At 44.3% G+C, this 16,403-nt stretch overlaps 3 protein-coding genes across 3 annotated transcripts in view; all 3 read left to right on the top strand.

The window, feature by feature from the left end:
• Positions 1–8,843, top strand: part of PRKAR2A (protein kinase cAMP-dependent type II regulatory subunit alpha) — a 65,206-nt gene extending 56,363 nt beyond the window's left edge. Inside the window, exons 8-11 of the mRNA XM_063411904.1 lie at positions 813–887; positions 3,279–3,344; positions 4,077–4,215; positions 4,719–8,843. Of these exons, the coding sequence (XP_063267974.1) occupies positions 813–887; positions 3,279–3,344; positions 4,077–4,215; positions 4,719–4,852 (414 nt within the window). The 3' untranslated portion in view covers positions 4,853–8,843. The remainder of the gene's footprint in view (positions 1–812; positions 888–3,278; positions 3,345–4,076; positions 4,216–4,718) is intronic.
• A 1,327-nt stretch (positions 8,844–10,170) lies between these two features.
• On the top strand, positions 10,171–12,849 carry RPP14 (ribonuclease P/MRP subunit p14). Its single transcript, XM_063411906.1, has 5 exons — positions 10,171–10,319; positions 10,399–10,483; positions 11,282–11,358; positions 11,975–12,053; positions 12,707–12,849. The coding sequence occupies exons 1-5, from the start codon at positions 10,249–10,251 to the stop codon at positions 12,761–12,763; spliced, it is 369 nt and encodes a 122-aa protein (XP_063267976.1). The 5' UTR covers positions 10,171–10,248; the 3' UTR covers positions 12,764–12,849.
• On the top strand, positions 12,786–13,497 carry HTD2 (hydroxyacyl-thioester dehydratase type 2). Its single transcript, XM_063411905.1, has one exon. The coding sequence runs from the start codon at positions 12,786–12,788 to the stop codon at positions 13,311–13,313; it is 528 nt and encodes a 175-aa protein (XP_063267975.1). The 3' UTR covers positions 13,314–13,497.
• The last annotated feature ends 2,906 nt before the right edge of the window (positions 13,498–16,403 follow it).

The raw sequence follows: 16,403 nt of genomic DNA, 5'->3' as shown, positions 1-16,403 counted from the left end.
CACACTGCAGTTGAATCACGCATGGACCAGAATTTGATTTCTCAAACATAGGCAAGATGAAGGTGCATTTGCAGAATGAATGGATTGATTACAACTGAATCATCTGCTGAATTTTAACTGTTAGGATTTTCTTCCTTTCTTGGTATGGTTTTTTGCGCTGCTCTGAAGCAGTGACATTGTTTTGTGGGTTCTAAATGGGTGGTGGGAAGCACTGGAGACAGCTCATTTTTCCCTTCCTGTTTGTGAAGACTCGGGTGTGTTTCCTGGCATGCCAGTGCTGCCTCCTGCCCTTGCTGCTGGACATTCCACTGCAGGGCCTGCTCACAGCCCTTGTCCTTGTCATGTCACCTGCCTCTTCACTCTAGGAAGGAGATCTTGGACACATGTTTAGATATACAGTGGTTAAAATACTTTTAAAATGTTTTGCTGGTATTCCTCTTTAAAGTTCATTCTTAGGAAGTTTATAACATTTTTCAGAATGTTTTCTTCAAATATTTCAACTGAATCTTAAAGAAAGTGATTTTTTTCACCCTCCTCTTTGCTCTAAACCAGGCAAATCAGATATTTTTTAACTTGAGTGGTAAGACAAACACAGGAATGGGACACTAGACAATTTTATTTCCCTGTTGATTATAGTAGTCTTAAGACCTGTGTTGCAGTACTATGACAATGTCATTTTGGGGTTATATTTATAAATTGTGTCTTTGTGTATCTTGTAAATGTTCATTTCAGGAGGCATCATAAAGATTCAGGAGAGTTCACAGAGATGAACTATAATTGATTATTATTTTTAATTTTCCTCTTTGCTCCAGGCATCAGAGCGAATGAAGATAGTGGATGTTATAGGAGAGAAGGTATATCAAGATGGGGAACGTATAATTTCTCAGGTACTTGAAACCTAAACTTCTCTTTATAATTCTTCTTTCTTTGCTTCTGTTTATTTCTGTTTGGAATTGACTTGCAGAGTTCTATTACTTGGACCAACTTGGCATTTATTCTTTTAATATTTCTAATTTATTTAACTGTTTCTTGAATGTTTGGGGAATGGACAGTATGTGTTTTGCTGCAAATTTATTCTATTACTTTAGCTTCCTGGTATTTCTTCTCTCATCTATGTTTTATAAGTAGTCTTTGCAAGGATTCAAGGTGAGTGTGCCTTCAGAAGCTGAAATTAAATGTGTATGCAGTTTTCCATGAAACCCCCATCTAGAGTTTTCCTAGGCGCCTGTGACCAGATTGAACAGGGAGTCACTAGCTCTAAGAAACTGTCAGGGTTAATTGAAACCATTGTTTCTTCTTGTGCTTTCCTAAGATATTTCAGTGGTCTGGCTTCAGCTGACATCTTTTAGTGGTTGGTGAATGTTTTGTCTGCTGCAGTAGATCAAGGCCAGGGTGGTGGAACATGAAGCTCGATGAACTCAAGCTTAGCTGTTTGATATTTTTTTTCTTTCTGGCTGTGACAGAAATAACTTTTTGGAACACTGTTACAGACGGAACACTGGAATTTTGCATCAGATTTAGCTGTGGGTTGCTGTGTTGTAAAAGTGCTCTAGTTCAAGTAGAAGTTAATGCAAGAAAGGCTTACTGAAGCTGCAGGTTTTTGGTTGCAACATTGTTCTTGTGGTATAGACAAAATACAACTCCTTAATAGTGTCTTGAATAATTGATCTTAATTATCTTGAATGTCAGATAACTGAATATAGGAAACAAGTTTGCTGATAACTGTCGAATTTCTTCACTCCAAAAATACCTTCAAATTTTTAAGTTGAAACTCTTTTTGCTTAAGACCCTGAGAAAACTGAAATCTCAGCAAAATGACAGCTTATAAATCAGTCTCAAAACTGAGAATTCATACCATCAATGATCCAATTACATGGTTGGTTTTAATCTTTTTTAATAACTGAATTAAGGACAAGGATGTAATTATCCTTAAAAAGAGGATTAATAGTTTGGATAGGTCTGGGTGATGGTAATACAGTGCTAGAGATGATGAAATTCTGTGCTTGGAAAAGATATGATAACTCTTACATTATGGCAGTTGCATCAATACCAGGAACCTCTTTTCCTTTCTGAGTAATTTTAAATTTTAATTACCTTTCTGGAATTTGACCCTTCAGGGCAGTAAACTTTAAAGCACTTGAAAATCATTAGTAGTGTTATGAGGGTGTCTCCCACTCAATTTGTTTCCATTTTTTAAGAAAATAAAGTACTCTTTCAGAAGTTAACACAGAACATTAGTTCATGCTGTGATGGTTGGCAACAGTGAATGAAAAGTTTACACTGGATGGCTTAGGACCATCCCCAGGAAGCCTAGCTAAAGACCTGATTTCTTCTGTAACTCCATGTTTAAATCGTACATCATCTCCCAGCCCATGTTTCATACTCCAGTTACAACCATTTCTCTCCATCCTTCCCATCACATTCATCAACTTGATCACTTGACTTAATGTAAGATTTCTCTCTCACCTCACTTTGTTTCAGGTTTTTCTGCTGAGCTGCTCTCATTCCCTTATCAGTTCCTTTTCCAGCCTTTGTCTCCCTGAAGCCTTTAGTCCCTTTGCTTTTGGTTTGTAGCAGGAGGCACGTTGCAGATACCCACTCTGACTTCTAGCACTATGCCAGGCCCATAGGGCAAATATAGAGAGGATACATCCTTTCTGTCACAGATAAAACTTTAAAATTATAAAGTGCTGATGAAGCTCACCAGAGCAGATGTAAACTGGGATCACTTGAAGATTTTAAACATGATGAGGTTGAGAGAGATGTGAAAAATGTTCTAGAACCTCTCACAGGATGACAGAGTAGTTGAGGTTGGAAAGAAACCCTGGAAGTCACCTTGTCCAACCCCTCTGCTCAAGCAGGGCCATGGAGAGTTTAATGGCACCTTCTTCCTGCTGAAAGAAACACAGGCGCTAAACCTGTTTTATTAAAATTTGCTTCTGAAAACTCTAGGTTCTGCTTAGTTTTACTAACTCTTGCCTACTTCCATCAGGATCAGAAGATCTGTATTTAAGTGATTTTGCTATATATCGTCAATCTCCTCTGTGTTTTCCTTTCCTCCTGCTCTTACTGAATGATGTGCACTAATACTTCCTTCCCTGTGGGCTCCTCTGATGTATTACTCAACCAGTCATCTTTTAATGTTAAGAATCTGAGTGTTTGTCAGTTCTAGCAGATTTCTGCAGAAGGCCTAGTTCAAAGTGAATGCATGAATATAATTTATACATACTTTCACAGTCAAGTAAAAAGGAATTTATTTTACCTTTTCTTCTTAACAGGGTGACAAAGCAGACTGTTTTTACATTGTAGAATCTGGAGAAGTAAAAATCTTGATTAAAAGCAAGGTGAGTTTAAATTCAGTGATTAGGCTGTGTATTAATTAATCCCTGACTTGACTGATTAATACCAGAGATGTGAAAAAGCCCACCCTGAGTTATTTTAATATATTATTTTATGATGTTGATCAGCATTATTCATGAGATGTAGGTTGTAATCTCCCAGACCTGTTCTGAAGCAGCCAGGAGTCATTTTACTGAAGTGCAAAGGTCTTTTGCTTCTGTCTGCTGCTCTGCAAACTAACCTGATATGTGAGACAGCCCTCACTCAACTCCGTCCCACCCCCCCCCCCCCACACTGATACACTTTCCCTGGCCTTAAGGGTGGAGATGAAACTTTTCTTCCATGATTACAGAAGACTGCACATTACAAAATGTGGGGTCTGTTATCTTTAGTGGCATACTAGATGTTGGCATTTGAATGGATCTCTGTACAGTCTAAAGCAGCCAGGGGAGCAGCACGTGGTGCATGATAAAGCCTGTGTTAGACTACATAACAGCAGTTCCCAAAACTGTAGCAGTAGATACCTGCCTGTCTCAGAACTTGTGGGCTGGCACACGTTTTTCTTACCAAACTTCCAACTGAACATGGTGTTGAGGTGTTCTACCATGACTTGGGAGGCGTAGTTTAAAGGCCTGAAACCAAGGAGCTGTTACAGAGGTGTAAAGTATCTGAAATTACCTGTAGCCTTGTACGAGGACAGAGCTGTGTGCAAATAATGAAACTGCTCTGTTTGACAGACTATGACGTGTAAAGAAGCTAATCAAGAGGTGGAGATTGCCCGGTGTCACAGAGGGCAGTATTTTGGAGAGCTTGCACTTGTTACCAACAAACCCAGAGCAGCCTCTGCCTATGCTGTGGGGGAGGTCAAATGTTTAGGTAAGCAGATGGTCTGTGTTTCTGGTCATCCTTTTCTGTTCTTTGCTTGTCTCATGGACCATGCTTGAGGGAGCAGCCATTCAAAACCCAGCAACCTTTTGTTAATTGACAGTCAGATTCCAGAAGCCAGGAGCATGGGCTGGAGTGGAGCTCCAAGTGGAAGCTGGAGAAGCACTGCTGCCTCCTCATGGCAGATTTTCTATTTTCTCTGTGTGTGGTCTGTACGTGTTTGTCACACATAGTCTTCAGGTCATCTTTTAATACCACTGTGGGGTGTGTTTGGCTTCTGTATTTATCCTTGAGATCAGGTTTATATTTCATTAATCTTGTTTCCCCAAATAACAGTACAGAGAGAAATCAGAAACATGATTTCTGTTTTTGTGGTTTCTTTTGAACCTTAAGTGGGTTGAACTGAAGGTCTGTGTTCTAAGTTCAAAAACCAGATTGGTATTTGGTGTCCTTTTTCGACAAACAGTCTTGTTTTCACTTCTGTTCCATTACAGTCATGGATGTGCAAGCGTTTGAGAGGTTGCTTGGACCCTGCATGGACATTATGAAGAGGAATATAACACATTACGAGGAGCAACTGGTGGCGATGTTTGGCTCTAGCATGGACCTGATGGATCCAGGGAATTAGGCACAGGGTACCTCAATGCCTTCTTAGTTCAAGACACAGAAAAGCCTCCTATCAGCAACACAACTCACAAGGACAACGGACACTATGGAACAGTTACTGCTGCTGTTTTCTTGGGCATTTTAGAAACCATAAACAAGTCTCAGCACAGATGGATTGCTCACTCCTCCCTGCCTCCACTTTGCTGCTGATACTTCATTATTAGACCTAGATTAAAGATGATTCTAACCCTATGTTCACTTACTTGGTTCAGAATGGCGTTTGTCCAACAGTTCAAGTGCCTGATACGAAACCCAAAGTGTGCAAGATTTGGAAGCCTCCTTCCTTCTGGGTGTTACTACTGGGATAAATTGTCCTGTCAGATTCTGTAGTGGGAGGCTGCCTGTTCTGCCGAGGCAGCCTGTGGAAGACAAGCCTTTTATGGGCTGATTACCTTCATCTGATGCTTTCCTTACAGTGTCAAATTTGCTTTTAATTGTAGCATCTGGGTTTGAAGTTAAAGTATCAATGGAGCCAATGAATAAGATGGCACTGAAGTTTTGGTCCACCTGCTGAAAGCAGCAGGTAATAAATACAGAAAGCTCTTTAAACCAAGTAAACCGAGCTGGGGACATGGGAGAGTCTGCTTAGCAACCAGATGCAGAAAACATTTTTAAGTGTTTTCTGAGCAGCAAAGAAAATTGGTATACTCTATGCTGTCCAACAAAGTGCAGTGGTTCAGATCAAATGGCCTGAAAGTGTCATAATTGTCATCTCCCCAAATTTCCTCCTTCTTCCTGACACTGAGTACATTTTATGGTGGTGAGATCACAATATATGACCTTCTCTTGCTTACAGAGATCCTTTATACTGCTACATTTCCCGGGGTGCAGCTGTCGACTGGGTCAGTTTTAAAGCTTTTTAAGGAGGTGAATGTTTTGTAATTTAAATGAAGACTACTTCTGTACTTGTTTACAGGAGCTTTCCCCTAGTCCTAACATTTCACAGTATTTTAACTTCATTAGACACTTGAATGCTTCCAAGTACCACGTTGATTTGCTAAACTTTTCAAAAGTTGGCAACATTTGACTTTGTAAAGCAAATGTCTTTGCTAACTACGCAGTTGGTGTGTTTGAGGAGTCTTTTTGGTTTAGGTGATAACTAAGCTAATGATGTTTATCTAAAATACCTGTTAAATTTGCAGCATTTATTAGGTAGATTCTGTTTCTATAGCTTTAAGGACCTTAATTGGCATATGGCTGAGATTTTATCAGGGTATTATCTAAATAAGAATCAGACCATAAGAAGGACATTTTTATGGTGTACAAACAGTATATATATATTAAGACATTGAATTTGGAGGTAATAAATCTAGTGACCCTTTGAATTTGCATTCTTCCACAGCTCATGCAAAACATACTGGTGTTTTATGGGGTAATACAATTTTAATTGTGAATACTAGTGTAACAGAACTTGCTCTTTTTATTCATGGCCATGTAAGCAAGAATGGAAGGATGCTAATCTTGAATTCTTGCTTTTAGTTATCACAGGGGACATTTCTCTAAGGCATGAGATGCTTAGCATAAGCAACTCTTAAGTTGATTTCTGGACAGTTTTTCCCCGTAGTGGATGAGCTCCTCCCATTTCCTGCAATATGAGTAAGATGGAAAGTTGGTAAATTTGAATGGCTGTTGTCCAGTTACTGTAATTGCAGTCATATTTTTATATAATGCAAATTATTTGTAATGGACACCACTGAATTTGGTGTTTCCATATTATTAAAGTCCTGGTCGTGATGTCTAGTGGCTGTTCTAACTGCATGTATTTTAGAACAGTGAATTTCACTTGCTTTCCTGGGCTGTTTCTTTGTCATAAATTACAGCCAAAGAAGAAGCAGAGACTTTTCACTCATGCTTCCAAGGTTTAACACCAAAGACGAAAATAATTGTTTTCATCACAGAATTTAAAAAACCAAACAAAACCCAAACAAAACCAACAAGAAACAGAAGAAAAACAAAAAGAAAAAACTCCACTCATCAGCTCTTTGCAGTGATAGCAGATATAACTTCAAGATTCTTTGGGCTCCTTGACAGAGAGAGTTTTTGAAGCCAGCTCGTGACTGTCCTGTGTACCAAACAAGAACTGGTCTCTGAACCAGCCTGAGTTTCTGTGCTGCCTAAACTGTCATGTGAGCTAAAGAGAAACTTGCTGTGAATAATCACCAGCTGGCCTTTGTTGCTCCCAGAGAGAATATCCTCTCCTTTATCGAGAGGAGCCTGGCAGGTTGGGCTGCCTTACAGATGGATTCTGGTTCTTAATGCCTTTGGTTCTGTGCAGGACAGGACTGTAACCTCAGGCACAGGCAAACACAGGCTTCCAAAGCTTCACCGAAACCCAGGCAAGGCTGATGTCAGATTCTTGAGATATTTCTGCCTGGAAGGCAGGATTTGATGGTTTCTAGAAGTCAAAGGAAAAGATGAGAATATAAAATCAAAAGATTGGGATCCCCTGCGAACAAGAAAAAGCTTTTGAAGTTTTACTTTTCTCTGGACTCCCTGGAGCAATGGCAATACTGGGCAATGCCATCCTGCATCCAGGGTCTGTGCAGCATCATTCTGTGGTGTAGAGAGGCAGCTGACTTTGACCTGAAAGAGAATGAGCTGCTAAGAAGGCTTACCCATTTAAGAACTATAATGTGCAATGTGCCTGATTAGTTGGGTCTAGTTTAACCAACCTGTTTGTACAGTTTTGGAGCATGAAGGTAGTGAAAGAAGCTTTAGTAAGATACTCAATATTGCCAGGAATCTGGTTAGATGACCAGCAGTGAGCAAAATTTGGCCATGTGCGAGTGCTGATACCAAGTCTAGGGAGCGACTACAGCACCTGTTTGTGACCATCTGCCCCATCCCTGTATCTCAGCTTGTTCCTTTGCACTCTTGCAGTTGTTGCAGAGGGTAAGCCCAGGTGTTTTGTTACTGCTCAATGTTCAGTAAATCTGCTACTGAGTCTCTGAAATCGGCACTAACAAGAGATTTAGTTTTTAATAAAACAACTCAGCAGCAAAGTGGGCACAGAGGATCGCGTTTTCGAGGCTTAGAGGAAGACAAATCTCCTGTTTGTGATTCCCTGCTTGTGATTGTGGTGAAGTCAGTGAGAGGAGCTTTCAGTGGTTAAATATCCTGGCACTTGGTATTTCTGTCTAATGTCACAGCACAGGTTTGAAAATGTAAAAGAACAAAAAAGAGCGGAAGTGCTCTCTTCTTAGAAACACAAGTGCAAAACTTAAAACTTTAAAAATAAAGTGCAATTTTGCACAGAGGGCAAAAAACCCCTGAAATCCCTTTGAATGTCACTTCCATTCTTTCTTTTCTATTGGCTGAAAGCAGACTCTTGTTCTTGACTTGTATTTGTAAAGTAGTCTTGCCAAAATACAAACACGTTGGGTTTTTTCATTTCGGATAATTTTTGTTGTTGATCATTTTAACTTTTTTTCAAACCATAAATTTTATTTCAAGAGGCCTTCCCTGTGGATTTCCTCCTGGCGCTCTGCAGCACTACACTGCTGTTTCAAGAGGCAAGAGAAAGTCACCTCACAGGAGACACTCAACGCTGCTTAGCTGGCTGGAGCTAATAATGCGCTACTAATTTTCCTCTGTGGGGCAGGAGGGGAATTAAATTCTGCATAAAGTTGCTACCTCAAGGCTCCAAGTGCTTTTAAAGGTCTTTCACTTGGGAGAATTTAATAAGACAGTTCTTAAAATTGGTCTGTTTTTTTGAGTTAAATGTTTTTGGGGTTTTTTTTATTCATTGAGGGACCCTTATTTTAATTCATTTTATTACTTGATTCTCAAAGGATGAACAGCTGCGAAGTTTGGTTCTTGCACTGTAGTGTTGAACATGAAAGAAAAATATCTGCCATATAAACATATGGTTTTAACAAGTTAAACCACTCTGGGGTTCAGCTTCACTTTTGGTTAATAAAAAACTGACCTGTTGTGTCCAGCCTTCCTGTACAGTCCTGTGTGTGCTCGTTATTGACTTGCTGCAGCTGCCACAGCCCCCAGCCGTACAGCAGCTCCCTGGATACACTTGGAATGCCTCAGTGAGTTCCTCTTGCCAGAGCCTCACGGGGACCAGCACTTCCCCTACTGCAGTAACAAAAAGAGATTTATACAGCACCTCACCTCCAAGTTTTGCTGCTTGGTGATGAAATCTTACTAATATCTTAAAAGTAATACCGACTTCTGTAGGTATTGTTGGTCTGATAAGATGGCCATATTATCATGGAACTGATTTATTGAGCTCTGCAGTAACTGCTTCTCAGTTCCCAGGCGAAGCACAGTATTCCTGCAGATGCCCTGTTAGCCTACACTTACAGCTACTTAACTCTGTGGCAAATTGCCTTTTCTTTAACCTAACTAACAATCTGAAAATTACTTTGGTACATGTGAAATTATATTTGCTTTTGCTGAAGTTTTATTTCTGAACATTTGGCAGTTTATGTACCATTTTTAAGTCAGCCCAGCAGTGGAGTTCAGGTGGATTGTGGTGCTAAGCATGAGAAAGCTCTGCTGGAATAATTCAGGGCCTATGCACAGACTGAGCTGTGTGAAGGGCAGCCAAAAGGTGTCCTGTGAGCTGGGCACTAAAGAGAGATTTAAGACTCAAGGCTGTCACATATACATTGGGCTACTGCAGTGTTGCCCTGCTGGGCTCGATGCTGATTCCTGGACAAACCTTCTGGTAAATGAAGATTCTGTGAAGTTCTTTTGAGGATAATGTTTAATTATTTCAGCAGAGCAAACATACTTTCATCCTTTCTGCTGCTTCATCTTCTGTGGTAAGGACACATTTCATGCCAATCTTTGAGCAGGTACAAGATACCAAAATTATGTTGTTTTATCATTCAATGAGCTGTTGACTGGTGAGTGTAAAGACAGGCTACCAGCCTCGTTCTGTGCACTTCTCAAATTTGTTTCAGCTCTGTCTCCTTGCAAAACCGAGGCTGGGGCAGCAGAGTCTCCTCAGTGTTTGTAACCTGGTGCCAGTCTGCACCTTTACCTGGAACTGCAACGGGACCAACACCTTTGCTTGGAGGAGAAGCGGAGGAGCATCTCTGCATGCCCGTGTCCAACAGCGTGGTTGTGGTGCAGCGTTCCGCGTTTGCCTCAGTGAAGCTAAAAGCTTGCGTGCAGCACTTAGAAGCGCTGTCTGTGCCCGCCGCTTCCCAGAGATTCGTCTCAAACGCTGCTCTCTCCCCTCCGTGTGCAGGGCTGCGCTGGGCCCGGGGCTCGGTGGAACGGGGCCGGCTCGGGGCGGGGCTGTGCCGGTCGCGGTTGCCGTGGCCACGCTGACCCCGCGCGGCCGCCGTAGAAGGGGCGGGCGGGCGGCGCGCGCGGCCCGGCGGGGCGGAGCGGGGAATGGCGGCGGCCGCGTTCGAGCGGCGCGTGCTGCGGCGCGCGGCCGAGCATCACTATCTGCGCGTGCGCCTGTGAGCGGCCCCCCCGCCCCCCCGAGGCGCCCCCCGCGCCTCAGGAGCCCCCCTGACCCCTGTGCTCTCCTTCCCGCAGGGAGCTGCCCGACGGCGGGGCCCGGCCCAGCGCCGCACAGTTCAAGCAGCTCGTGGTGACGGCGCTGAGGGAGCTGCACGGAGAGGTGGGAACGGCACCGGGACCGGGATTCGGCTGGCGGCTCTGGGCTGGGCTGGGAGAACCGTGCGGGAGGAGGCTGTTGTCCCCTGGAACAGACGCTCCGGCTGCGGAGCAGTGTCCGGGCGGGGCGAGAGGGCCCGAAGGAGCAGGCGAGGCAGGGTAAATGGACTGGGTTTGACCTTCCGGTACCCGGTTACCCTCGCCTGCCCGCGGTCCGACCTGCTCCTGGTGAAGCGGTGCGGTTCGGTTCAGTGCCCGCAGTCAGGCGGCTTCAGCCGTCCCTGGCAGTGCCCGGGGCAGGCTGGGCCGGGCGTGGGGCAGGCTGGTCTAGAGGAAGGTACCTCTGACCGTGGCAGCGGGGCTGGAACTGGATGGGCTCTGAAAGGTCCCTTCCGGCTCCAACCGTTCTTTGGCACCTGTTTTTAGAGTTTGTGATAGTGATGCTTTTGCTGTAAAGAGGCTTTATAAAGAGCTGTGGGAAGGGAACAGTTTTGTTGATGGGAAAGTCCACAGTATGTTTTTGTTCTGTTTACTCTATTGCTGGGTGGTTTTAAGCAGGTCACATCACCTCTTGGTCTGTGTTTCTTTAACTGTAATGTGGAAATAAAAGCGACTTCAAAAGAACTCTGAGAGGAAGGATGCTGTTTAAAATCCAGTGATGTTGTAGCTGAAACACTTGTACGAGATTCGAGTGTAACTATAACACCTTTAATGATGTAACAGGCTGGGGGTGACATCAGCTGCTTGTAAACCACGATAAGAACATATGGTGATACTTAGTAAATAATATTGATTTTTGTAGGTTGGAGCAGCTTTGCCTGTTGATGTCTTAACATATGAGGAAAAAACTCTGTCTGCCATATTAAGAGTAATTAGCAGGTAAGGTGCAGTCAGTATGTGCTTCCATGCCATGCAAGTATTTTTCGTAAAGAAATAAAACTCCTAAACAAAGAATGGCTTTTGAAGAATTAAGCTGAACTTGCAGATATTCCTATACAGCATGCAGAAAATAATTACTGGGTCTTGGTAACGTTGTGTATCAGTACATTATTCCTGCTTTACAATTGAATGATTTTAATGGTTTTAAGACTGGAAGTAAGCATTACTGAGGCAGTGACTTTAAATCTCTTTCTGTAGTATACTCTTACACTCCTTCTATAGTAAGATGAGAACAGTTACTCTAAATGGTGACAGCGACTGTAGGTGATTTAGGTGAAGAATGAGTTTAAATGCACACAGAGAACAAGAACAGTGCAGGTAAAGTGAACTGGAGGTTGCAGTACATATCTCTGTGTCAAAGATGAAACTGCAGCCACTGCAATAATCCTTCAAGATACAGTTTTGCTACTAGAACTCTTTAGTGAAATTACCTGCTATTAAACTGTTAAGGGTTCGTTACTCTTTGCATAATGTGTTTTTTATTTGAGATGTCTATGCTGCAGGAAAACAGAGAACCCCCAATTTTATTAATATATTTTGTTTTCTTTTTATTTAGTGGCCTTGTCAAGCTGTGGAGTGCTCTAACCTTGCTGGGCTTCTACCAGAACAGGAGGTGTGCCTTCAGGGTGCTGCAGGTAAAGCCCTGCAGGGCTGGGTGGCTTTCCCCAGATGTCAGCTCTGGCTCTAAGCTTGGCAGGCTGCCTAAGCCTACTGCCTTCTCATAGAAAGATGGCCTAGATGCAAAAATGCCTTGGTTTGGGAATGAAGTGCCTTTCAGTGCAGGTGTGTGGGCTCGTGTTTGAGCACTTCTCATCTTAAAATGAGTCTTGTACAATGTGACAGTAGTGACTGTCTCATGACTTTATGGCTTCAATTCAGTGACAAGTCCTGACAAGTCCTGGCGTCATTAATAGATCTGCAAGAAAATAGTTTCTGGCAAGTGTTGTTCATGACCCACCTCTTGGTCCAGGTTTTATTTTCCATACCCCATTTTCTGCTTTCCTCATGGTTACTGTCAGCTGACCTTGTGTAACAATGCATAGATGAACATGCACTTCCAGAGCTTATTTTTTTCCAGAGGATGCTGCTTAATAAAATGAGTTCTCAGAATTCTTTGTTTCTGAAACTGTGGCTAGACAAAATGCTATGCTCAGGCATAGCTCTAAGTTTTTAATCTGTCATGTAAAAGGAAAATTGAAATATTTTCAACTTTAGGAGCATTTGATGATGGGGTTTTTTAAGGCTTTAGTTGTTCAGTTCTTGTTTGTTTTTTCTTTCCCCAAACTAGACATCTCCATTCCTGCTTGCGTTATCTGGCAACAGTAGAGAATTAGTCTTGGACTGAATGCACTTGCTGGTTCGTCTGCATGCAGGAGAAGTTACTGGAAATGTTGCAGCCCTTCAGGCATGGGATTTCTGGAGGGATTTTCCAGCTAAGAGCCTTGACAAAGCCTACGTTTATCAACTCACTCCTTGGACATCCTGTATTTCAGAACTTACACGTAAAAGTTGGAGACAAAGCTGAACTTAGCAAGGCTTTTACACAGAATGATGTAGTTACTTTTTCTTACTTAACAGGTGACACAAATCCTTTGCATTTAAATGAAGAGTTTGCAAAGAAGTCTAGGTTTGGGAGAACTGTTGTCCATGGAGTTCTGATCAATGGACTTATTTCGGCAGTTCTGGGTACCAAAATGCCTGGTCAAGGATGTATATTTCTTTCCCAGGAGATTAGTTTTCCAGCTCCTTTGTATGTTGGTGAAGAAGTCACAGCTGCAGCAGAAGTGAAACGACTGAAGGGTTCTGTTGCACACATTTCTGTATCATGTCAGGTCAGAGAAAGAGGGAAAACTGTTATGGAAGGGATGGTGAAAGTCATGGTGCCAGAGAGTTAGAGCTGTTTGTCATGTGCAACTGCAGTATAAAGGCCAGAACCAATGTACACTTGGCTTTGACTCTCTTTTTATGTGACATCACTTAAACCAGTAAATTTGTAACAAAAACCTTTCAAAATGTCTGGAAGTGCACAAACTCAACCTTACTAGAACTGCATTAAAATTAGAGCTTTTCCTTTTTTCACCATGATGGGTTTCACTGCCAAGGTGAAGACAGAGCTGGGCACTTGCTGTGACAAAGAGGCACATTTAGACAAGCCTTTGTCCTGCCACAGTGGGAAGGTTGGGCTGGTGGGGCTCACACTGAGGTTGTCCTTTCTGGTATAATCACAGTCCACACCAGCAAATCTCAGTTAAAACTTGTTCCTTCTGTACAAAGCAGCTGTATTGCCAACAAGTATCGGGGGGGGACACAGTGCTGTGTTTAAAAGTGGAACAGAAGTGGAGGTACTGACACACAGGTACTGCAAGATGTGTTGTAATCTGCATAGCAGCTCCAGGTGGTGTTTCTTCTGAAACTTGCCTCCCAGATAGGGAAGGAGGCTTTTAAAAAATTACATTGTCACAAGTTGTACTTACTGTACTTGTGCTCCCAAGGGCAGGGTGAGCAAGGGCAGATGATTTGAGTACTAACCATATGGCTTCTCTCTCCTTGTTAGAGTGTGTAAACTTGGATTTCCCTTTGTCCACTGAAAGTACCTTGGTGGAGTAGACTTCTGGCAAATTCATTACTAAATAATCTGGATTAAATTATTTTAGTACTGGCATAAGATTATTATACACTAAGAAACTTTTTTTAGGAATGATTGAAGCCATCAGGAGTAAGGCCTCCAATTGGTGGCTCATATAACTTTCTGGCAAAGCATCTCTCCTCTGCAGCAGAAATGCATTTGAAACTTTCCTTGACTGCAGATAACCTCAGAAGTTGTCTGCTGTGAAAAGAGAGTTTCTCCTCAACCTATGATGAAAGCTACTGGTAAAACAGCTGTACTGCCTGAATGTGCTACACTCCAACCCCAGGTGTTAGTCACACTGGAGCAGAGGGAGGGGTAATGTTTCAGGTGTTTGACTCCATGCCTTCTCTTTCCAAAGCTTGGAGTTTGGGTTGTCTGCAACCTGGGAGCAGTAGTTAGGAAGAATTTCGTTATCTCCTGTCTGTAGGAGCTGTTTTACTTCCTTCTGCCTTGGGTCACTGCCTGGCACTGGCTTTTGCTGGACAAAGCACTTAAAGCAGGCCCCCTCCTTACGCTGCTCCTTGTTCACCTGCCTCTCCAGGTGGGAAGAGGCCTTGGTAAGGCCTGTTAACAAAATGAATCAGATCTGTGCCTGACCTCCTGGGTCACTGCAGGAATATTATTTTGGGGAGTTGGGGTTGCTGTTCCAGCCTGGCTGCTGAACCACAGCAACACAGCCCATTTTCCTCTCATGGTGGAGCTGCAGGACAGAGAGATAAGGTTGTTCATGACACCTGCTCCAGGTGTATGACAGACTGCAGCTCTGCAGTCTTACAACATCCTAAATGAGAGTATTTCCTTTGTATGGTGTAAAAAGAGGAAATGCAGACAGGTGTCCAACTTGTAGGTTCTCAAGCACTAAGTAGTATTCAAATAGAAAGTTTCTTACCCTGCTGCAAAGTCACGTTGAGGAACTCAATTGTTAACAACTTTAAATCTGTATTTTGAAAAACAACCAAACCAAAACCCCACAAAATATCAACTCCAAACCCTAAATTCTGAATTTGAGTAAAATATATGGGATATTTTGATGATTTTATTAACACAAAACACCTAACAAGGTAAAGAGCAGCAAGTGCACCAGCCCTTACAGTTTTCCCGGTCTGCCTGGGAGGACCAGCAGTGTCTGGGGCTGATGCTCGGGGCTGCAGCTGCTGCTGCCACTGTCAGTGTCACCGAGAGCAGCGGGCACAGGAGACGGCAGCGGAGCCACTCGCCTGCACTCAGGCCACCCCTCCATCCCCTTTCCCCGGTATTGCCCACGCAGACGAGCCTCTTCCTGTCCCCCGTCCTGGCCATATCCCCCATCCCAGCTGTGTCCCCATCCCAGCCGTGTCCCCCATCCCGGCCGTGTCCCCCATCCCAGCCATGTCCCCCATCCCTCCCTGTTCCCATCTCTCCCTGTCCCCATCCTGGCCGTGTCCCCCATCCCTCCCTGTCCATCCCAGCTGTGTCCCCATCCCTCCTGTCGCCATCCTTCCCTGTCCCCATCCCTCCTGCCCCCATCTCGGCCGCGTCCCCCATCCCCCCAGTCCCCATCCCTCACTGTCCCCATCCATCCCTGTCCATCCCAGCCATGTCCCCCATCCCTCACTGTCCCCATTCCTCCTGTCCCCATCCCTCCTGTCCCATCCCTCCTGTCCCCATCCCTCCCTGTCCCATCCCTCCCTGTCCCATCCCTCCTGTCCCATCCCTCCTGTCCCCATCCCTCCTGTCCCATCCCTCCTGTCCCCATCCCTCCCTGTCCCATCCCTCCTGCCCCCATCCCTCACTGTCCCCATTCCTCCTGTCCCATCCCTCCTGTCCCCATCCCTCACTGTCCCCATTCCTCCTGTCCATCCCTCCTGTCCCATCCCTCCTGTCCCCATCTCTCCTGTCCCATCCCTCCTGTCCCCATCCCTCCCTGTCCCATCCCTCCTGTCCCCATCCCTCACTGTCCCCATCCCTCCCTGTCCCATCTCTCCTGTCCCATCTCTCCTGTCCCATCCCTCCTGTCCCATCCCTCCTGTCCCCATCCCTCCCTGTCCCATCCCTCCTGTCCCATCTCTCCTGTCCCATCCCTCCTGTCCCATCCCTCCCTGTCCCATCCCTCCTGTCCCCATCCCTCCTGTCCCCATCTCTCCTGTCCCATCCCTCCTGTCCCCATCTCTCCTCTCCCATCTCTCCTGTCCCCATTCCTCCTGTCCCCATCCCTCCTGTCCCCATCCCTCCTGTCCCCATCCCTCCTGTCCCATCCCTCCTGTCCCATCTCTCCTGTCCCATCCTTCCTGTCCCCATCCCTCCCTGTCCCCATCCCTCCTGTCCCATCCCTCCTGTCCCATCCCTCCTGTCCCATCCCTCCTGTCCCATCCCTCCT

The sequence above is a fragment of the Prinia subflava genome, chromosome 14 (assembly GCF_021018805.1).
Source record: "Prinia subflava isolate CZ2003 ecotype Zambia chromosome 14, Cam_Psub_1.2, whole genome shotgun sequence".
In the NCBI taxonomy this organism is placed as follows: domain Eukaryota; kingdom Metazoa; phylum Chordata; class Aves; order Passeriformes; family Cisticolidae; genus Prinia; species Prinia subflava.
This window is presented reverse-complemented; position numbering and strand designations above follow the sequence as displayed.